The sequence below is a fragment of the Panthera tigris genome, chromosome E2, assembly GCF_018350195.1.
Source record: "Panthera tigris isolate Pti1 chromosome E2, P.tigris_Pti1_mat1.1, whole genome shotgun sequence".
Lineage (NCBI taxonomy): Eukaryota > Metazoa > Chordata > Mammalia > Carnivora > Felidae > Panthera > Panthera tigris.
The window spans coordinates 25,555,768-25,579,509 of NC_056674.1; the positions used below are offsets into that span (position 1 = coordinate 25,555,768).

The following is a 23,742-nucleotide window of genomic DNA, read 5'->3' on the forward strand; positions in this document are numbered from 1 at the left end:
ATATATGAAAAACCCACAGCTAACATCCTATTCAATGGTGAAAAACTGACAGCTTTTCCCCTAAGATTAGGAACAAGACAAGCTGTTCACTACTTTTATTCAACATAGCAATAGTAGTCCTAGCCACAGCAATCAGACTATGTTTATGAATAAAAGGCATCCAAAGCAGTAGGGAAGAAGTAAAACTTTCTCTATTTGCAAATGACGTGATACTATACATAGAAAAAAATGCCTAGACTAGAATTGATAAATCAACTCAGTAAGGTCACGGGATACAAAATCAATACACAGAAATCTGTTGTACGTCTATATACTAATAATGGAGCAGCAGAAAGATAAATTGGGAAATTAGGAAAACAATCCAAATTACAATTGCACCAAAAATAATAAAATACCTAGGAATAAACTTAATCAAGGACGTGAAAGACCTGTACTCTGAAAACTATAAAACATGATGAAAGAAATTAAAGACAACACAAATAAAAGATAGTTCATGTTAATGGATTGGAAGGACCAATATGATTATAAAGTCCATACTACCCAAAGCACCCTACACACTTCAGGCAATCCCTATGAAAATACCAACAGCATTTTTCACAGAAGTATTGACAAAAATGTGGAGAAAAAGGAACCATTGTGTACTGCTGCTAAGAATGCAACAGGTGCAGCCACTATGGAAAAGAGTATGGAGGTTCCTCAAAAAATTAAAATAGAACTACCCGTAATCGTACTAGTGGGTACTCAAAGAATACAAAACCACTAATTTGAAAAGATATAGACACCCCCAGATTTGTTGCAGAATTATTTATAATGGTGAAATTATGGAAGCAGCCAGTGTGCCCATTGATAGATGAATGGATAAAGATGTGGTATATTTATATAATAGATTATTCAGCCTTAAAAAAGAATGAAATCTTGCCTACTGCAACAACATGGATGAAACTAGAGTGTAATACTAAACAAAATTAAGTCAATCAGAGAAAGACAAATACATGATTTCAGTTACATGTGGAATTTAAGAAACAAACCAAAGAAAAAAGGAAAGAATAAATTAAAAAATCCAGACTCTTAAACATAAAAAATAAACTGACGGTTACCAGAGGGGGATGGAGGATGGGTGCAACAGGTGAAAAGAGATTACATTTTTTTTTAAATGTTTATTTTTGAAAGAGAGAGAGAGAGACAGACAGACAGACAGAGCCCGAGTGAGGGAGGGGCAGAGAGAGAAAGACACAGAATCTGAAGCAGGCTCCAAGCTCTGAGCTGTCAGCATAGAGCCCGAAGTGAGGCTCAAACCCATGAACCACAAGATCATGACTTGAGCCAAAGTCGGATGCTTAACCCACTGAGCCACCTAGGCACCCTGATTACAATTATCTTGATGAGCTCTGAATATAGAATTGTCGAATCATTATACTATATACTTGAAACTAATAAAACACTGTGTGTTAACTATAGTAGACTTAAAAAAAATATATGAGAATGAGGTCTTCTTCAATTATACATCTTTCCCTTTATCCTTGACTTTGTAATTCTATTCCATCTCTTAGAGAACTTTATCATGAACCAAAATGTTTTCATATCTGAAGCAATTTTATTGGTCACTATATCTATCATACATCTATGAAGAAATGTATGTCTACAAATTGATAAACAAATTAAAATTGGTATTTAAGTTGGTTTTGTTTATATATCCAAGTATTAAAAGAGATCTCTTTGCAGTTGAATTATTTTAACTATTAGTGTACAACTGATGAAAACACCTATTATATAGTTTGATAATTTATTAAGCAAAATGTCAAAATTTTATTAGAAATGCATTTTTTGAAGAGATGACCAGGACTTTAAAATACATTATTCATCCTTATAATAATATGACGTTACTAGAATGAGACAGTAGTCAGTATAAAGTCTATTCTTACTCTTCATCTTTATAGATATAAATGCTAAGAAATCTCGTTCATAAAGTTTTAAAACATCTCCCCGAAGATGATTCTTATTTAGGTATGGTAAAAATATTGAGACTATATATTTTTAAAATATTAGACATACTTTATAAATAGATATTGAAATATTTATACATTAAAAATATCTTGGCTGTGGGTAGAAGAGAGAAATGAGGGGAAGATGTGAAAGAAAAAAGACAGACCAAGTGTTGATAAATAAGTGTAACTGCCTGACAGGTACATTATAAGCAAATTAATTGTTCCATTCTCTGTACCTTGCATACCTTTAAAATTTTCCATAATAAAAGTAAAAAACAAATTAGAACTGCTGAATTAATTCATTCTATTTATGGAGAATGTCTGCCGTATAATCCAATCAGCAAAGCCAGTTCTCACTGCCAAATGAATGTCATTTTCCATCAGAGTCTGACTTCAGTTTTTCAATTCAAATACATATGGGGGCGTCTGAGTGGTTCAGTCACTTAAGCATTTGACTTCGGTTCAGGTCATGATCTCATAGTTTGTGAGTTTGAGCCCGTGTCGGGTGAACTCGAGCCCAAGGTGGGTGAGCACAAGTGCCATGTCAGGTGAGTCCCGCGTCCCTTTCCCTTTCCCTCTCTCTTTCTCTTTCTCTCTCTGACCCTCTTGGATTTCTCCCGCTCTCCCTCTTTCTCTCACTGTACCCCCCCTTCTCTCTTTAAAAAAAAAAAAAAAAAAATATATATATATATATATACACACACACGTGTGTGTGTGTGTTAACACATCTTTCAAGGAATATGATTAAAAAAGCTGAGAAAAGTATAAGCAGTCAAGATTAAAATAATATAGTTCTTATAAAACTGACCTATTTTTATAAAATAGGTAATAAAAACAAGGCAGTAAGGCAACACGCTGTTTTTCAATTAACACAGCAATGCAATATAGCTAAAATAATTTATAATACAAGAAGCATGGTGAAAGAAGTTAGTTCTTCATTAAATGTGCATGAATATTGACCTCTGGTCTGGAATAATTCAATAAAAGTTGAATATAAAAAAATAAAAAAAATTGAGTATAAAAATGAGAAACAACACTGTTTTTTCTCATTTCTTTCGATAGAAGAAATGTTTCCTATGACTTTAATAAATGAGAAAGGTATATACTGCAAAAAATTACCTGGCTCAGGAGCCAGCATGTAAATTTAATTTTTATTAAGAGAAAGAAAATAATAAACATCCCAAAAAGACATAATGAGATGCTTGACTTTAAATGGAATTTTCTTGATATGATTTGATAAAATAGGTTTCAGCTACATGACAGAAAAATGCATACCAAATATGAAGGAAATTATGTAAAAGTTTTATCCATACGTTTGGTAGTCCAAGAGAACATTCCAGTCACATATAACATAATCACTGTCATCATCTAAAACTACATTGGGATGAAACTACCTTCCTTCCAGTTAATGTTGTATCCTAGGGACAGAGTACTAAGAAAAGCTGAAAGGTCTGCTTTGTGGAATTCAGTATTTATTACGGATGCTTTTTGCTTTGCTCTCCCAGGGCTCTCTCAACAGTAACAGATTTTTGACAATAGCCATGGAATGGAAGAGGCAAAGTCATTAAAACAAAAACTGTCATTACTCCCACAACCCTATTCTACCACATCTGAATTCAGAATATCTCACTGTGGATCAAAATGTTCCCTTCTGCAGCCAAGCTTCATCTTAAGTGACAGAGGTATCATGAAACAGAAATACAGGAAACAGTTTAGTATAGCTGTGTTTGGTGCCCTATGGGTTTTTACTCTCCAGGAAATGCATCAGTAAAATTTAGGAAGGGTAAGGAATATGGCATCCTCATATGAAGGAGGAGAAAGTTATAATGGAAACAGGTACATTCTCAGGCACATCAATTTTGGGTAAGAGTACCTTTGAACCTGAGGATCTAGAAAGTGATTTACTTAAATGATTTGTTTGCATGTTTGTTGGTAGGTCTTCACTTATGGTAAAGTAAATACACACAGACTACTATGTTGTATTTCTAAAGATGATCACATTATTTCAATTCTGCCATGCCCACGTATACAGGTAGTCTATAATCCTCCAATCCCCTTGAATCTTAGCTAGTTCCTTGATCTATTTTGACTAATAGAATGCAGCACAAGTGATGCTGTTTAACTTCTAGGACTGGATCTGGAAGAGATCTATAGCTTTTACCTACACCTCTCAGAATGCTCCTTCTTAGAAAACAGACACTATGCTATGAGGAAGTCCAAGCCAGCCATGTAGGAGCACCACCAAAGGCCCTCTGTGACTACAGCAATGGTAATGGCTGTACAGAAATAAAGGCAAGAGTACAGGCTTTAGAATTTGGAAGACCAAGATTCAAATCCCAGATCTATCACTTATTTTTATATTCTAAGCTTGTAATGGTCACTTCACCTCTGAATTAGCCTCTTTAAGCAGCCTCCCTGAAAGAGCCTCTTTAGCCACACAAATTATCTGCTGTGAGAAAAAAATATAAGACAAGTGAGGTAAAGTGCCAAGCCCAGAGTTACCAAAAGGCCTGTTTAAGGTTTTCTTTTTTCTCTTCCTTGCTCATCCAACCCCAAGCCCCAAGTCTCAGATAAGCTGTGCAACCCCATGGTATGCCTCTCCTGGAGGGGCACAGTGAGGAGCAGAATCTAGGGAAGGTGGATCAAGAAGCATCACTGGAGAACAAAGTTACCCTGGCAACATGTGATGGGCCATTCACACACTCTGGGTCTGTGTTAGAACTCAAAGGTGTGGGATGGACCAGGTAAATCTTAAGGACCTCACAGAAATAACACGTCCGTAGGAGAAAATATGGAGATTTTTTTCAGCCATATTCTTACTTTGTCCCAGTATTCCTACCTCCATACGGTATGCATCATAATATTATATCTAGGAGACATGCCAAGTTGTTATAGTTCCTAGGGCAGGGAGACAACAACAGGATAGGAAGTCTGAAGAGAAGCATAGGACTGCACAGCTGAACTGACTCAGGACCATTGTGGAACTCAGCAACTACAGCTTAGAGCCTAGGCCTGCATACTGGTAAAAATCATGTATTTGTAGGGCATTTTGAATAGCAAATAAAAGTGTAATAGAAATCTAATGAAAGAGATTTAACCCGTATTTTCAGAAATAATAAACTATTTTGACTCATTTTACACTAAATTAGAATAGTATTACTAATCTTACTCAAAGTCTGTGTATCCACAGTTTCTCTATGTTTTTCTTTTTCCAATTTTTTTTACTATGTGAAATGTACATGACATCAAATTTAGCATCTCAATCATTTTTAAGTATACAGTTTAGTGTATTCTATGCTTGTTTTAAAGTGCACTTTTTTCAATACATATGCAAGAAATAATGATATATAAAAATAGTTTACCCTCAAAGAAGGAAACAAAACTTTGATGTATACTAATGGAAAGAGGCTGAAGCCACGACATTTAAAAATATCATCAGTATTCATAATGACTTGTTACTATCAAAATTTGCACAGAAACTATAAAACTATGCTTTCTCAAAAGAAGTTGATTATCTTTCTGAATGATTACTACAAATACATATCTAAAAATTGTAAGATTTAACTGAAAGCAAAGTGAGTAAACCTTAAGAATAATCTCTTAAATCACAAACATAAATAGACCCACTGATAATAATAATGTAATAGTAGGGGACTTCAATATCCCACTTACAGCAAAGGACGGATAATCTAAGGAGAAAATCAACAAGGAAACAATGGCTTTCAATGATACACTGGACCAGATGGACTTAACAGGTATATTCAGAACATTTCATCCTAAAGCAACAGAATACACATTCTTCTCGAATGCACATGGAATATTCTCCAGAACAGATCACATACTGGGACACAAATCAGCCCCTGACAAGTACAAAAAGATCAAAATCATACCTTGCATATTTTCAGACCACAACACTATGAAACTCAAAATCAACCACAAGAAAAAATTTGGAAAGACCATGAATACTTGGAGATTAAAGAACATCCTACTAAAGAATGAATGGGCTAACCAAGAAATTAAAGAGGAAATTAAAAAGTACATGGAAGCCAATGAAAATGAAAACAAGACAGCCCAAAAACTCTGGGATGTAGCAAAGGTAGTCATAAGAGGGAAGTATATAGCAATCCAGGTGTTCTTAAAGAAGGAAGAAAGGTTTCAAATATACAATCTATCACTACACCTTAAAGAGATGGAAAAAAACAGCAAAGAAAGCCCAAAACCAGCAGAAGATGGGAAATAATAAAGATTGGAGCAGAACTCAATGATATCAAAATAAAAATAAATAAATAAATAAACCAGAACAGGAGCTGATTCTTTGAAAAAATTAACAAAATTGATAAACAACTAGCCAGAATGATCAAAAAGAAAAATGAAAGGACCCAAATAAAATCATGAATGAAAGAGGAGAGATCACAAACAAACAACACTGCAGAAATACAAACAATAATAAGGGAACATTATGAGCAAATATATGCCAATAAAATGGGCAATATAGAAGAAATAGACAAATTCCTAGAAACATATAAACTCCCAAAACTGTAATAGGAAGAAAGAGAAAAACTGAACAGACCCATTATAACCGGTAAAGAGATTAAATCAGTAATCAACAATGTCCCAACAAACAACAGCCCAGGGCCGGATGGCTTTCCAGGGGTATTCTACCAAACATTTAAAGAAGAGTTAACACCTATTCTTTTGGAGATGTTCCCAAAAATAGAAATGGAAGAAAAACTTTCAAACTCATTCTACAAGGCTCCCAAAGCAATCTACCCATCCAATGCAATCCCTATCAAAATAACACCAGCATTCTTCACAGAGCTAGAACATACAATCCTAACATTTGTATGGAACTAGAAAAGACCCCAAATAGCCAAAGTAATGTTGAAAAAGAATACCAAAGCCGGAGGCATCACAATCCCAGATTTCAAGATGTATTACAAAGTTGTAATCATCAAGACAGTATGGTACTAGCACAAAAACAGACACACAGACCAATGGAACAGAATAGAGAACCCAGAAATGGACCCACAAACGTATGGACAATTAATCTTTGACAAAGCAGGAAAGAATATCCAATGGAAAAAAGACAGACTCTCCAGCAAATGGTGTGGGGAAAACTGAACAGTGACATGCAGAAGAATGAAACTGGACCACTTTCTTACACCATACATACAAAAAAACTCAAAATGGTTGAAAAGAACTAAATGTGACCCAGGAAGCCATCAAAATCCTAGAGGAAAAACAGGCAACAATGTCTTTGACCTCAGCTGCAGCAACTTCTTACTTGACATGTCTCAGGAGACAAGGGAAACAAAAGAAAAAATAAACTATTGGGACCTAATCAAGATAAAAAGCTTTTGTAGGGCAAAGGAAACAATCAGCAAAACTAAAAGGCCACTGATGGAATGGGAGAAGATATTTACAAATGAAATATTAGATAAAGAGTTACTATCCAAAATCTATAAAGAACTTATCACAATACCTAATAAACAAATAATCCAGTGAAGAAATGGGCAAAAGACATGAACAAATACTTTTCCAAAGAAGACATCCAGATGACTAACAGACACATGAAAAGATGCTCAACAGCCATCATCAGTTAAATACAAATCAAAACCACAATGAGATACCACCTCACACCTGTCAGAACAGCTAAAATTAACAACTTGGGCAACAATAGATTTTGGTGAGGATGAGGAGAAAGGGGAACCCTTTTGCACTGCTGGTGGGAATGCAAAGTGGTGCAGCCACTCTGGAAAACAGTGTGGAGGCTCTTCAAAAAATTGAAAATAGAACTATTCTATGAACCAGCAATTGCATTTCTAGGTATTTATCCAAAGGATACAGGAGTGCTGTTTTGAAGGGGCACATGCACCCCAATATTTACAGCAGCACTATTGACAATAGCCAAAGTATGGAAAGGGCCCAGATGTTCACTGATTGATGAATGAAGAAGAGGTGATATATGTATATACACATATATAGATCACATATACACATAATGCATATACTTTGCATATGAAATGTGACATTATATATATGTGTATGTATATAATGGAATATTACTTGGTGATCAAAAAGAATGAAATCTTGCCTTTTAAAACAACATAGATGGAACTAGAGTGTATTATGCTAAGCGAAATAAGTCAAAGGCAAATATCTTATGACTTCATTCATATGTGGAATTTAAGATACAGAAGAGATGAACATAAGGGGAGGGAAGCAAAAATAACAAAAACTGGGAGGAAGAAAAACTGTAAGAGACTCTTAAATACAGAGAACAAACTGAGGGTTGCTGGAGGGGTGGTGGGTAGGGGGATGGGCTAAATGGGCAAGGGGCATTGAGGACACTTGCTGGGTTGGGCACTGGGTGTTACAGGTAAGTGATGTATCACTAAATTCTATTCCTGAAATCACTACACTATATGTTAACTAACTTGGATATAAATTAAAAATAATAAAAAAAGAAACAAACCCCAAAACATCTTAAATCATACATTTACAAACAAAAATTCACTTACATACAATACTGCCAACCAATACCTCAAACAAAACAGTATCATTAATCACCAGAGAATTGTGGGTCATTTGACCCCTGAAAAGGCCTCTGAAAATAAAGCCCCAATCTTGATTTTGGCTCAGGTCATGATCCCAAGGTCGTGATTTTCAGCCGTATGTTGGGCTCTGCTCTGAACATGGAGCCTGCTTAAGATTCTTTCTCTCTCTCTCTCCCTCTCCCCCTCTCCCCTGCTTTCTCTCTTTCAAAAAGTTCCTGGTGGGACTCCAGAAAAATAACATTAGGGATCCTTAAGTAACATGCCATTTGAAATAATCACACCATATAAAATTCTGTCATCTCATAAAGCTTTTCACTATTTCTGTGGCTTAATTTTGAAAGGAAAAAGATTTAGATGAGAAACAGTGGGAAAATAAATGAATTTATCTCCAATAAAAAAGCTTCTTTAGGAAAAGAGGAAAGTTAGAAAACTGTTGTACTGATTCTAAGGAAATACCAATATTAAACTAATTTCTCAAGTTCTAATACAGTCCATTCAAAAACAATGTTCCAAATATAAACGGTGTATAAGGTGAGAAGGGGTGAAGACTACTTGGGGAATAAGAGTATTTTCATATCTGAAAATATGAATCATCTCAAGCTTTTATTGTCAAGATTATGAATACTAATGCTAATTACAAAGTTAAAAGCTGCCTTGATGATCATTTGGTTCCTTTTGTGTCATAAATCTTTAACTTTCATATTTTTTCAAAAAATAGATTTGTAACACAATATCATTTCATTTCATTAAAGGCAATTATTTGCAATATTTTCCATAATGCATCAGCAAGCCAACAAAAGGAGCAGCAGTAAAAATGAAGGGGATTAAATAAGTCAGTAATTGGTATAAAGTGAGAAAAGATTACATGGAAAAATAGGGATTTATACCTCTTGGATTGAGACTAGCTAACTATATTTAAATAGAAAAAATATATATATTTTTTGGCATTGGAGGAAAATTACTCATCTGCATAACAGTTAAAAATGGCTGCTTTCGGGGCGCCTGGGTGGCTTGGTCGGTTAAGCGTCCGACTTCAGCTCAGGTCATGATCTCACGGTCTGTGAGTTCGAGCCCCGCGTCGGGCTCTGTGCTGACAGCTCAGAGCCTGGAGCCTGTTTCAGATTATGTGTCTCCCTCTGTCTCTGACCCTCCCCCGTTCATGCTCTGTCTCTCTCTGTCTCAAAAATAAATAAACGTTAAAAAAAAAAAAAAAAAAAAAAAAAAAAAAAGGCTGCTTTCAGTGCCGCTAATATTCATTCAAAATTTTTATGCAATCACTTGTGAAGTAAACAGAGTATGGCAAAGTATTTATCACATACCTACATTAATATTCCCCAGTATACAACTTGGGCCTGACCCAGAAATGTGTTTGAACTCAGTACAGGAGTCCCAGAATTTGAAAAGACTAATATTACATTTGACTTTGATTAAAATTACAAGTACAAATGTTTTCACTTCAATACTTAATATTCTGAATGTTTTTGCAACATCAGTTTCAAACTCCCTTTTATAAAAAATGCTCATTGATCATGACCTCACATCATTGCAAAAGCCACCATAACACTTAATGGGTAGGTGTTATTTTTAAGTAATATGACACATGACTACTATTTCAAGTCATTATAAAGTGGGGTTGAGACACAAACCAAAGCCTCACCTTTGACCACTTAACACAGTTATCTCTGGCACCTCAGTAGATTCAGCATCCTTCCTGTCCCTGTTAGATAGCCCCCACTGTGCCAATGAAAAGGGATTCTTTTGCCTATTATCACTGTCTTCTTAGACTGACCATATGTACTTTTACTCCAGCCAAATCAGTAATGCTAATTTTACTTGTGGGCAATCTCCTATTCTTATTCCTAACTGGACCAGGTTACAAGCTGTGGGCTTTTCAGCACAATCCTATGGGAGCATTTAGCACTCTATTTAAAGATCATTGCAAATTTCCCACAAAATTAAGGTGTTGGCAAAATTTAATTAAATTTAAGATAATCTTGGGTCTACTGTGCCCATAAAACACAATATTTAAGTTGCAAAAATTAGGTTAGATTTCTTGATAAATAAGATTGGGTTTCCAATCAGAGGTCACATGAAAAGTCCCAAATGTCAATGCTGTGGCTTTTTCACTTATGTACCTGTACATATGTCTGTATTTGTAAAAGTGGTATGGCCTAAATATAATTTTCTTATTTTAGTCACACATTAATGCTTGCTCCCAAAGGGACATATTCAGCTTTCTGTTATCTGAATCATGATATTGCCAGGCTATAGTTATCCTAAAATGCTACTGACAGGAATTCTTTTCTGCCAAGTTATATAATTTCTTTCTCTAAACTGGAATTAAAATATCTTGGATACAAACTTGTTACTTATAATACAGTTAGCTATTATTGTTTAATCTGTATGAAAGTTTAAATGAGAAATATCATAAAATACCAGGATATTACTATATTACTCCAGCGTACTAAAGTATGTCAGAATATAATGTCTAAAAAATAAAAGTGAATAAAAGTGAAAGTGAATTCTCCAGGTAGAATAAGTTTTAAAAGCTATCGTTTTTCAGGAAGCGACAGAGAAAAAATGAATGCAGAATTCAGAACAAGTAAATAAGCCATGACACTATCACATGATACTCTAAATAGTTTCCTTGTGGATTAAGTAGAAAATCCATAAAGACATTATTAGCTTTCCTTTCTGAATTAATAACAACAGCTGTTAAAAATTTTCAATTTCTAAAGATCAAATGACATATTAAAGGTATTCCAAGTATTTCTTTGACTAAAATAGAAATTACCATGAAACAAAGCAGGCCAGAAGTTACCATCATGTTCTCAATCACATGTATGCCTTTATTTACTTATGTGTTTTTAAGTTTTTATTTAAGTAATCTCTATACCTATGTGGGGCTCAAACTCACAACACTGGAATTGCACACTCTTCTGACTGAGCCAGCCAGGCGCCCCCCACATGTATGCCTTTAAAGAGAGGAAATGAAAAAGACAACTTCCTGAATAGTCCCAGCCCAAGGCAAATAAGCTGGGCTTGCCATGGTAGGGGTGGGCTGTGCCTTCCTCCAACCCCACCCACACACAGTTCCCCTAGACAGGGCCACAACAGACCAAGCAAGATCTCCATCCAATTGGTCTCTAGAGCAGGGCTCTCTTCAAACTTTTTCAAAGTTTGGGGGAAAAAACAGGTTTCTCATTCAAGATTCACAGTAAGTCCTTCAAAGGTCATTCTCCCTAGCATCAAAACACCCATATTCTTCATTGAAAACCTTCAGAAAGGGGCGCCTGGGTGGCTCAGTCGGTTAAGCATCCGACTTTGGCTCAGGTCATGATCTCGCGGTCCATGAGTTTGAGCCCTGCGTTGGGCTCTGTGCTGACCGCTCAGAGCCTGGAGCCTGTTTCAGATTCTGTCTCCCCCTCTGTCTCTGACCCTCCCCCGTTCATGCTCTGTCTCTCTCTGTCTCAAAAATAAATAAACGTTAAAAAAAATTTTTAAAAGAAAACCTTTAGAAAAAGTGATAGGAAATGTAACATTTTCTTCTCATAATACCTTAAATTTTGACAGTTTACTCATCTATGGGCTTATCAACCACAATTCAAAAGGTACATATAAAAATGTACAACTTTTCCAAAACACAGAAAGGAAATTTGTTAGATTTCCAAACACTTGGGAAAGACAGAATGATAAAGGTAGTTCTCCACACTCACTGGAAAGTTAAAAAAGTAAATGTGTTCCGTATTCTTAAACTAAATTTTTGGCTTATCAGATACAGAAAAAATTAACCAAGCTGAAGGGATCTCATGAAAAGTATCTTGTTATAAATGTTAAGAGGCCAGTTCTTTTTAAGTCTAGAGGAATTATATCTTTGAATTGCAAAATTCCAAACAGATTTTCGAAAGAATGGCACACAAGGATAGTGAGAGAATCCCAGCATACATGTCAGTCAAGGATAAAGTATACTTGGAAAAATTTCCAGAGCTCAGAGGAGTGTTTACATTCTTGGGCAATTATTGATTGCTCAGTGAACAAATAAAAGGAAGAAGGAACAGGCTTATCAGTAAAAGGCTCAGAGATAAAATGACTAATGTGGAGAATCCAATCAAGACTGCAGGTATCCATTCTGTTCAAATTAAATCTTTCCTAAAAAACAATGAATGAACATTCAAATTGGGACCTGTAAAGTTTGTATCTCTAATTTCCAGAAGGATAAATGGATTAAGCTGGCTCTACAAAGAGAGCAGTTGCAGATCAAATCCAAAACTGTGTGAGAAAGCTTATATGTCGACCAAATGCCCTTTTAAAAATCTCTAAGAGCATGGATTTCCAATGAGCTACGTTTTTCCCTAATGGTTAAAGCAATCAGTTTACACAGACACATAGTTCCTGTAGCAGCAATAAGTACAATTAATTACATGGTTATAATCATGTTTACTCACCCTCCCAATAATATCTGTGGCTGGCTGGATTCATTTGTAACACCAAATACATCAGGAATTAAATCACCATTGAAGCTGAAAAGAAAACATTAAAAACATTAAGCAGCTATTTCATAAAATTCTCATGTTCCAGCTTTAAAAGGAAAATAACCTTTGGGAGGTGTGGTAGAAATCACAATGCTCACCAGTTTCTGCTATAGTCAATAAAATGTCAGCAAAAGTGTCAGACATGTATTATTTCTAGGCCAAAGTGTTTGTTATTTATTACTGGACCTCCAGCCCTCCCTCTTTAAGCTGGTAGTAGCAATGAGACATGTGTTTCAGACGGTCCAGCTCCACAGATGATGGAGCCTCTGATATACCCTGAGTGATGGCACAGAGCAGAACCTACCACTGACCCACAGTGGACAGACACTAGATGTAAGAAATAAACTTTTGTTGTGGAATCTTAGGGTTGTCTATAGTTTCTGCATAACCTACCCTATTCTTGAGTGGTAAGAAAACAGTACGTGTTTCAGAATCATGACCCAAACTGTTTAGTTTAGATGGGCTGAGGAGAAATAACCCACAAAAGTAATTTCCAGCTGGTATAAAAATTCATACTGGCCATTGATTATTGCAACAACAATGAAAATATACACAACTATAAATGAAATCAAGCTGAGGGTCTTTATGGATTTATAGTTCAGACTTCTGATTGCCACTGACCTATTGGTATATGATTATTATTTTAATAACTGTATGAAAGGCAACAATGAAAACAAGAATGTGGCTGTACATTACTTTAGCTCTCGAAATGATCTCTGTGTCATTACCAAAAATTCTGACAGGAATTTGGATTACATTTATCCTGGTACATGAGTGTACTGTGAGGAATAATAACACTAAGGAAGAGCTTTATAAAAAGGATAAGCTGGGGCGCCTGGGTGGCTCAGTTGGTTGAACGTCGGACTTTGGCTCAGGTCATGGTCTTGCGGTCCCTGAATTTGAGCCTTGTGTCAGGCTATGTGCTGACAGCTCAGAGCCTGGAGCCTGCTTTGGATTCTGTGTCTCCCTCTCTCTGCACTTCCCCACTCAGCTCTCTCTCTCTCAAAAATATTTAAAAAATTGTTTTAATAAATTAAAAAAGGATAAGTTTCTCCTTAATATAGACATCTGTCTAAATTTCTGGAAGAAATCCCATACCATTCATAACTATCAATCAAGCACTAATAGTTTTACCCTGAAACAGATACCTTAATTCTTTGAGTAATGACATGGCTATAATCAACACAGATCCATAATGAAGATATTCAAAGCTACTGAAGCAAAAACAAAAACACAAAATTCTTCCTCTTTCCAAAATACTGAATTTCATTTTTCTTTTCCCTCCATCATGACAGATAAATATCATTTAATCAAGTACCAGCCTCTATCACCTTCAAAGGGAGAATGAATTTAGTGTCAATGCCATGTAGCAAAATAGTCTCTTATGTGAGAAATTTTATGTTTTTAAGTTTAAAATCATTCAAACAGTAGCAAGCACATACTTACTCCATAATTAGTGGTTCATCTTGAAAAGTCCTATTGAGTACAGTCATATTGTTAGGATCTGTATAGAAAAAAAAAAAAAAAAAAAAATATATATATATATATAAGGCACTTTCTATTATTTTAAATTTTTTTTAAAAAATGTTATTCATTTTTGAGACAGAGAGAGGAGAGAGAGACAGAGCATGAGTGGGGGAGGGGCAGAGAGAGAGGGACACAAAGAATCCAAACTAGGCTGCAGTCTCTAAGTCATCAGCACAGAGTCCAACGCAGGGCTTGAACCCATGAACTGTGAGATCATGACCTGAGCTGAAGTTGGACACTTAACTGTCTGAGCCACCCTGGAGCCCCTATGATTTTTGATATCTACACTTGGGGTAAAATATCTGCATTCTTTTCAACGTTCATCTCTAATTAATTCCAACAATTACTATTAACAAGACACTATAAATCTAACTTAAACAGACATCCAAGTTTGTAAAGACAAAATCCTGGGGTTCATTCTTTTTTTTAAGTTTATTTTGAGAGAGAGAGAGAGAGAGAGAGAGAGAGAGAGAGAGAGAATATGTGGAGCAGGAGCAGAGAGAAAATCACAAGCAGGCACTGCAACGGCAGCACAGTGAGCCACCCAGACACCAATGGGGTTCATTCTATAGTTAAAACCATTACAAGAACTTTTTTTTAGAGGCTGCAATCTAAAAATCTTAGGTGAGTTTTCTTTAAATACAAATTTAGCAGTTGGCAATATGCACAAAACTACTTGATTCTAAAATATCCATGCTTATGTACACAAAATGCTTTACACATGGTACTATTTCTTCAGATATTTATTGACTGAATTAATTTGAAGTATTGAAACTACTGCTTAAGTTCAAATGTTACCAAAAACACAACTGCATCCCTTCCACCCCACCCTGAAAACTGGCCCCATGAACAAAGTCATCTATTTAGTTATAATTAATTGGTTTTTCAGATAAGTTCTGAAAGTTTAGGGGTGGATATAGTAGACTGACTCTCAATCTCCTCTACAACCTTTTTGTGCTTTTCTGTACTGGGAGGGACTAGAAACCAAAATAACTATTCTCACGTATCTTTGCATCTGAGATTCTGAATAAGATGTAAGCCTTGACAATCAGATACACTCTGAGTTTTGGAAGCTAGGAGTGAAATGAAAGCTGTGTCTCTGCTATTTCTACCTCAGTGTCTGATCATTGAATTTGTGAGTATCAAGAGGCAGGGTGCAGGGTAACCATTTGGCTGGTGAGGGTCACAGCAGACACAATGTCATCCTAATAGTTATTGTGTAATTGGCCATGTTCTGACAGTAAAAAGCCTTCCTTGAAGGCTTTGGGGATCGTTCCTGAAAGGTCAACCTAGAACGTGTTCTTTAGCCATCCCAATAATTCCATAGGCCATAAAAATCCTTTAATAATTCTCTCTCTTAAGTTAGCAAGAGCAGAGTTTGTTCAACCCCAGACTAGTCCTGGGTTGCAAAATAAAAAAAATTGACTTTTAAAAAAGTTTTACAATTACTGATTTTTTTGTTGTTGTTGTTAAGTTTAAATGTTTATTTTTGAAGAGTGAGAGAGAGGGAGGGAGCAGAGGAGGGGCAGAGAGAAAGGGGGACAGAGGATCAGAAGCAGACCTGTGCTGACAGTAGTGAGCCTGATGTGGGGCTCGAACTCACAACTGAGAGAAAATGACCTGAGCTGAAGTCGGATGCTCAACCAACTGAGCCACCCAAGATGCCCCTACAATGAGACTCTTAAGAACTGCATTACTGAACTGATTTCAGAACAATATTTTTGTTACATTTACCTAAGAATAAAAGGCATATTCTTCCTTTAATATCCAAAGACACATATTAAGAACTCTTAAAACAAATTCACCTAATGTTTGATTTTGTCCCCAGAAGATAACAGCTCCCAATTCACTGCTGGCATGATTTTTGGGAAGATACGTCAGGAGGACATCCATTTGTGAGTCTCCATCATAATCCCCCGGGACTACACTTGTTATCAATGCACTGTGATTCCTATAAGAAACACACATTTTAAGGTATCTAGTCAGTCTATAATAGAAAAGGACAACATCTCTATATCTGTACTACATACAAATATTTTCAATGCAAAATTTAAAGTTTCACATTAATTTTATTCTCATCTTTAATATCTTATTATCCTTCATGTATGTAAGCCTCCTTGGTCTACAAAATAATTCAGGATGAAGGTAGAGCTATCTTAAATAAAAAATCTAAAACATTTCAAAAGAAAGCACAGTTAAAAAAAAAAAAAGAAAGCACAGTTTTACATTCATGCACTGCTTAATATAGTCCTTTTACTTAGTTCTTTTGTCAAGGACACTAGTGCATTTGGCTGGCTTATAAGAAATAGAGGCTCAGGGTGCCTGGGTGGCTCAGTTGGTTAAGCATCCGACTTTACCTCAGTTCATGATCTCACGGCTCAAGGGTTTAAGCCTCGCATCAGGCTCTGTGCTGACAGCTCAGAGCCTGGAGCCTGCTTCAGATTCTGTGTCTCCCTCTCTCTGTCCCTCCCTGGCTCGTGCTCTGTCTCTCTCTCAAAAATAAATAAACTTTAAAAAAAAAACTTAAAAAAAAAAAAAGAAATGGAAGCTCATAATCAATTGTTAAAGCACTGTCACTTTATCAGTTAAAAGGTATTATTTGTGAAATATTTAATTTTGGATTTTAATGCAGATTTGAAATTTTACAGTGAAAATTAATCATTTTATTTCTGAAAGATATTCAATATTCACAATGGAAAATAAGTTCTTTTTACTAAACCTGGCAATATACTGTCAAAACACATATACCTAATACTACGTTATTAAAGTGAAATAATTCTGAATTTATTTATATTAACATTGAAAACGTAAAGCATGTCTTGTCATAACGCAGTTTGAATAACCCAACCAAAAAAATAGGCCTTGTGTTCAATTTATATTTAATTCCATTTAGAGCAAATAGCAAGGCAGCAAGTTTTCAAATATATAATTATTTTGAAAATACCATCAAAGTTCTAAAAATATATATATCAGATTTTATTTAAGATGAAAATGAGAAAAATACTGAAAAGGTTAAATAGGGTGAAGAAAAACAATACTATAGATTTATCATGATGCATCTACCTACTGTGTCCCACACATTACATCAATGCTTAACAGCTATTAACTGATAAGTTTCCAAACCTGAAATAGGTACGGTCATTCTTATTGAATGGACTAGGAAACTGAAGTTTGTAGCAATTAAGTAGCTAAACCTAAAAGCTAATAGCAAACTACTAGTAGCTAGAAATTCAAATTGTGTCAGTCTCTAAAATTGATTTTCATTATGATAAAATCATTTTGGTAATGCCAATTTCCTCAAATAATTCCAATAAAACTTTAACTTTTCCATGAAAAATACCTGGTGTTTAAAAATGATGATACAGCAACCATACACGCTACTATGAGATACAGTAGCAAACTATATCTAATGGTGGAGGCCTCTTCATGTGCATGTGTACATATGTATCCACAATAACATATACTGCACATACTTGGCAGTAATACCTGTCTATATATATTCATGATTTGGGGCTAAAAATATTCTGGAATAGATAGAAATATATTACAAAGGATTAGATGGAAATTTAACATAATCAATAGGTTTTTTTCTTTTTCTTTTTAAATTTTTTAATGTTTGCTTATTTTTGAGAGACAGAGTGCAAGCGGGGTAGGGGCAGACAGAGAGGGAGATACAGAATCTGAAGCAGGCTCCAAGCTCTGAGCTATCTATCAGCACAGAGCCGGACCCGGGGCTCAAACTCACCAACCATGAGATCATGACCTGAGCTGAAGTCGGAAGCTTAACAGACTGAGCCACCCAGGCGCCCCAACCTAATCAAGGTTTTATTGTCATAAATACCCAGCTTCTTTATGATTGTAAAAATACAAAGTAGAAGCATTTAAAGATATGAGATTAACTCATGTGTTTATCTTTTCTTCTTTCAAAGAATCCACTAAAATTATATGGAATGAACTTTAAAAACAAAAAAGGTATAGCCCCTCAGAAACAAAGAGATCACGAAGGAAGATATTGATAACGGACTTACAATGGCAAGGAAACTGTAAGCTAAAGTGTCTGAAGGTAAAGTCTTAAGAAGAAAAGCTTTTGGCCCAGAACACCTGAGAGGCTCAGAATTTGGAGTCATCAGAAATTGTGAAACACAAGAGTGATGCAGAAGGCTGAATACAGGTTAAACTGAAAGTCTGTATTGTGAGTGACGGTCCCTTCTCTGTCTCTCTCTCTTAGCAAGACAAGGACCACAGAGTTTATTAATCATGCATTAGAGAGTTAAATTACAACAGAGGGTAAGGTTTTAGCCATAAGCTAAAAACAGGGGGTTAATGGAAAGTCTACAGAAGGAACAGTTTGACCCTTCCTCCAGCTCTACCCTATTCCTGGACTGCTAGTCAGCCAGGAACATGACCACAGGGCAAGAGACAGGCGACATGTTCAACCATGCAAAGACTTTCCAATTAGTTCTTTATTGCCTTACTCTTAAATATGATATCCCTGCTTTTTGAAGAAAACTATGAATATCAAAGAGAGCCAAAAAATAGCAATAAAGAATCTGAACAAAACAGTAAGATGAATAAAGAAACTTCAAATTACACTTGAAGACATAAGAGAAGAACGTATGTCCATAAAACAAAAAGAAACAGCCTGCTTAAAAAAGGATAATAAGAGAACAAAGAAAACTTCTTGGAGATAAAAAATATGACAGCTAAAATAAAAAATTCAATAGAAGGCTTAAAATAAAAGTGAGAACACTTCCTAGAAAGGGAAACAAAATGAAATGACAAAAACACAGATAAAATGAAGGAATAAAGGTTGGACTCAGCAGTCCAATAACAAAGTGATAAGAATCCTGATAGAACAAATAAATTACTAAAGAAATAAGAACATTTCAAAAAGCCCCCAAGATAGAAGCTTCCAGTTTGAAGGGATCCACTTAATACCCAGTATAATAAATAAAAAATAATCTATATCAAGGTACAACATCATGAAATACCAAAACAAAAGGGATAGAGAGACCCTAATAGCTTCCAAAATTAAAAATAAAACAAGTCACATTAGAAGGATTAGAAGAAAGAAAAGCAATGGATTTTAAAATAGCAACCCATGAAGCTAGAAGACTATAGGCCAATGAAATTATTAAGAGTAAAAAAATTGGGGGACATTGAACATACCATACATTCTATCTCAGGAATTTCCTAAAGGATGCATTCCAGGGAAGTAAATGAAGAAGCTAAGAATAAAATGGCACAGGATCCAAGAAAGAGGGATCCAACAAAGAACAGCAAAGGGAAAGTCTCCAAATACTAACCTTGCAGAAGGCTTAAAAATGAACTGATTGGGCAGAAGTGTATAGGACTCAAAGGGGAAAACAAAATGTACAATAGATATTTGGCCGATATGCAACATCTACCAAGAAATTAAGGATATGTACACAGAAAACTATGCAATTGATTGTTTTCAAGTTTATTTATTTTGAGAGGGAGAAAAAAGGAGTGTGAGTGTGCACATGAGCGGGAGAGGGGCAGAAAGAAAAGGAGAGAGAGAAGCCTAAGCAGGCTCCTCCTGTCAGCATGCAGCCCAACTCAGGCCTCCATCCCATGAAGAGTGAGATAATGAGCTGAGCTGAAATCAAGAGTCGGAAGCTCGACCAACTGAGCCACCAGGCGCCCCTGCAATTGATTTTAAAAAGCAACCATTTACAGCAGGAGGAAAAACGCTACAGAAATGAAATACGGGGGTGCCTGGGTGGCTCAGCTGGTTGGGCGTCTGACTTTGACATGGGTCATGATCTTGTGGTCTATGAGTTCGAGCACGTTGGGCTCTGTGCTGACAGCTCAGAGCCTGGAGCCTGCTTTGGATTCTGTGTCTCCCTCTCTCTGTCTACACCTCCCCTGCTCGTGCGCTCTCTCTCTCTCTCTCTCTCAAAAATAAATAAACATTAAAAAAAATTTAAAAAAAAATGAAATAATGTATGCTTCTTGGTTCTGAAGTGCACAGAATCTACATGGTCAAAATGTAAACAATGTTTATTGATTTAACTAAAAATATGATATAATGATAATTGAGATGATATAATTTAAAGATGGTAAACCCTCATCTATGCTAACAAAAATCCAAGAGATAAAGATAATTACTAAAGAGATTACAGTGTAAAAGCTTATTTTAAAATACGGAAATAAGCACCAGAAAAAAATAGCTTAAGTTTTTAAAAGTGGTTGCATCTGAGAAAGGAACAAGGGAGCGGGGGAAGTAAAGAATGAAGGAGAGTTATTTATACTTTGAAAAATATTCTTTTAGGTTTTTGGGTTTTTTTTGAGGGGGGAGGGGCAGGGAGTGAGAAGGAGAGAATCCCATGCAGGCTCTGTGCTGTCAGCACCGAGCCCAAAGCGGGGCTTGAACCCGTGAACCCGTGAGATTATGACCTGAGCTGAAACAAAGAATCGGATGCTTAACTGACTGAGCCACCCAGAAGCCCCATATGCTTTGAAAGATATTCTAAATAAATAAAATAAAAACAAGTTTCTAAATTGTAATAGTATAGAAAACAACACTGCATTTGTTAATCAAGAAGATGAAATGAATTGGGATTTTTTTTTTTAACTTAGTGGAACCCTAGTCCTTTGTAGTTCAAACATTTCTTTCCAAGAAAAATCATTTGTAAGCAAGTCATTTCTTGTATATAATATTTATCTTTCTGTTCCCACTCCAAGCATGCTGATATCCAGTACGTAGGAAAATTTCTCACTAGGGTAAGTTTCTGTTTGTCCATTTAAAACTTTCCTTTCAATGTTCTAACTTAAGGCCATTTTTTAAAACATAAGTGTGAGTTTAAATATTGTAGACTCTGGGCAGTTATTAACCCACAAAGGAATTTAAATTTTTTTTAAACCATTTCCTAAGTAACCTCTGATCTTTCTGTAAACCAATTCATCCTGCATATGGTTAACAAGTAAATAAACTTAAAATACTGTTGTTTTTTCATCTCTCCTTTAAACAACAACCTATCATTCTCCACTTCTCATGGGATTGGGTTCAAACTCTTTCTGATATTTATGAAGGTTCCTAGTCTGCCCTAATCTCATCTTCTTGGTCCAAAACTCTCCAAAGTACACCCTACACTTCTGTTAGGTAAATCTTTCCACCTCCTCTTCACAATATGCTTACTGCCATCTTGTTAATGCTGTGTCGCCAAACTTGAAAGCCCTTACCTAAATTGTACTGAAGTTCACTGAAATTTTGTAACTTTCTGGAAGCTTCCACCTTAGTATGCACTAACTCATTTCTTCTTCCTTGAACCATCCAGCAATCAATCCTTGCTTCTATGTTTCAAAACTGTGCTGGCTCACTACTGAAGATCACTGAGTTTCAGGCAATGCCAGTCATATAAATGAAAGAACTATTATTTGAACATTTAAAGACTTCTGCTTGATTTAAATTCCTTCAAAATAAACCTTAAAAAACTCATCACCTACAAGTCAACAAACAAAAAGAAATTAGAACACCTCTTCCCCAGTGCAAATGAAGCCCCCCTCTCACCCTCAATACATAGTTGACCTGACAAGCCTGTGTTCCCACCGGCACACTCAGGATGAGGGACAATCCCCAACACATTCATGAAGGGGTACTATATTGCTAGAGAATGAAGGGTGTTTATGCAGGAACAGATGTGATCTACTCAAATTTATTAATTTGTTTTCAAAAGTAAATGACTTTTAAACTTTGGTATATTCACTATTTTTCCTAACTAATTACTTGCTACTCACACCTCATAACTAGTGGTTTTGTGTCAACACAGTTAAATAAAATTGATTTCAAAGACAACCCAACTAGCTATTACATATCAATCATTACAGTAATGATTGTTTTTTATAGGAACAGATACATTTGTACTTACTTCAAGGATATTTTTACTTTGGGTTTAAAATAGGGTGCATTCTGGTCTGCCAAAAAGACGATTAAATCATTTCCTAAAAGAAGCGAATACATGATATTAGAGAAAAGTTTCTAGGTAACACCTCCAATCAGTAGTTACAAAAAGCTTTTCTGGGTGCTGTTCTTAACAATAACATTTTCATTTTACTCTAGTTACTATGCCCTTTCAAGGTGAGTCCTACATGTCTAATGGAATGGAGATACCTAATAGTATATCACAAATTCAATGTTAAAAAAGTAGCAGAGAAATAGGAAGGATGAACAGTTGGTCAAAACAAACTGAAACCAATGGCTTTTTGCCAGGAATCAGATCAGTTGACTTAACCATGTAAAGAACATACCTTTTAATTATAGTATATGTCAAGCCTTGTTTCCCCAAGAACATGACCCCTTATAAGCTGTTTAGTTCATCACGCAGATGCATCACACCAAGGACACAGGAACTCCTACTGTAGGTATCTGACTAGTAACAAGGACATGACTACATACTTAAGAAGAAAAAGATGTATCCTCCAAGACCCTCCTCTTGTGGCTCCTATGGAACCATTCCCTAGGATGGTGCATCTTTGGAACTCATTGGATACATTCAGGAGGACTCATTGAACAGACTTTTGAAATGGTTTAATTAAACCCAAGCCATCTTTAACGTTAAGAGGAGAGTCTCTGCATCCAGTTTGGATGGAGTAGCTAGGGGTTTGATAGTGTGCACCTTTCTTGCAACAGATACATAGTCATACAAAGACAGGAAAAATATACAGGGTCCCCAGGGGGTTCTGGTATCGTGGCAAGAGCCCAAGAAACCTAAGCCAAGATCCTGTTAGTTGAGTTCTGTATAAACCCGCTTCACCTCCTTCCTTCATGGCCTTGACCTACCCAGTTTTGTGGGTACTCAAAAGAATGCTAAGACCCTCTAATACCCGTGGTCAGCATCAAAATTTACAGTAAAGTTTGTTTAGTGATGTTTAGTTAAAGCAAAGAACTCCTAAGAACCTCGAGTTGACAAGGAAAGCAGAGATTTGGAAGACAACGGTGGTGACCAAAGTGAGGAAAAGGTCAGGTGCATATGAAAGACTAGACAGCTCAGGAGGGAGAAGAATCTACAGTTTGAGAATCTTTTCCCAAGGAGACACTGAGTTTATCAGTGGCCCCTGCAAAATGCTTGTGTGAGCTGTGGAGTGTTTAGGGCGTTGGGGAGTGGGGAGTAGGTTCAA

The 23,742-nt window shown here is 35.9% G+C and overlaps 1 protein-coding gene across 1 annotated transcript in view; it reads right to left on the minus strand.

The window, feature by feature from the left end:
• ITFG1 (integrin alpha FG-GAP repeat containing 1) overlaps positions 1-23,742 on the minus strand; it is a 342,370-nt gene that overhangs the window by 317,849 nt on the left and 779 nt on the right. The window contains exons 2-5 of the mRNA XM_007096707.3: positions 22,494-22,566; positions 16,407-16,552; positions 14,521-14,578; positions 12,988-13,062 (exon numbers count right to left, since the gene is read on the minus strand). Of these exons, the coding sequence (XP_007096769.1) occupies positions 12,988-13,062; positions 14,521-14,578; positions 16,407-16,552; positions 22,494-22,566 (352 nt within the window). The remainder of the gene's footprint in view (positions 1-12,987; positions 13,063-14,520; positions 14,579-16,406; positions 16,553-22,493; positions 22,567-23,742) is intronic.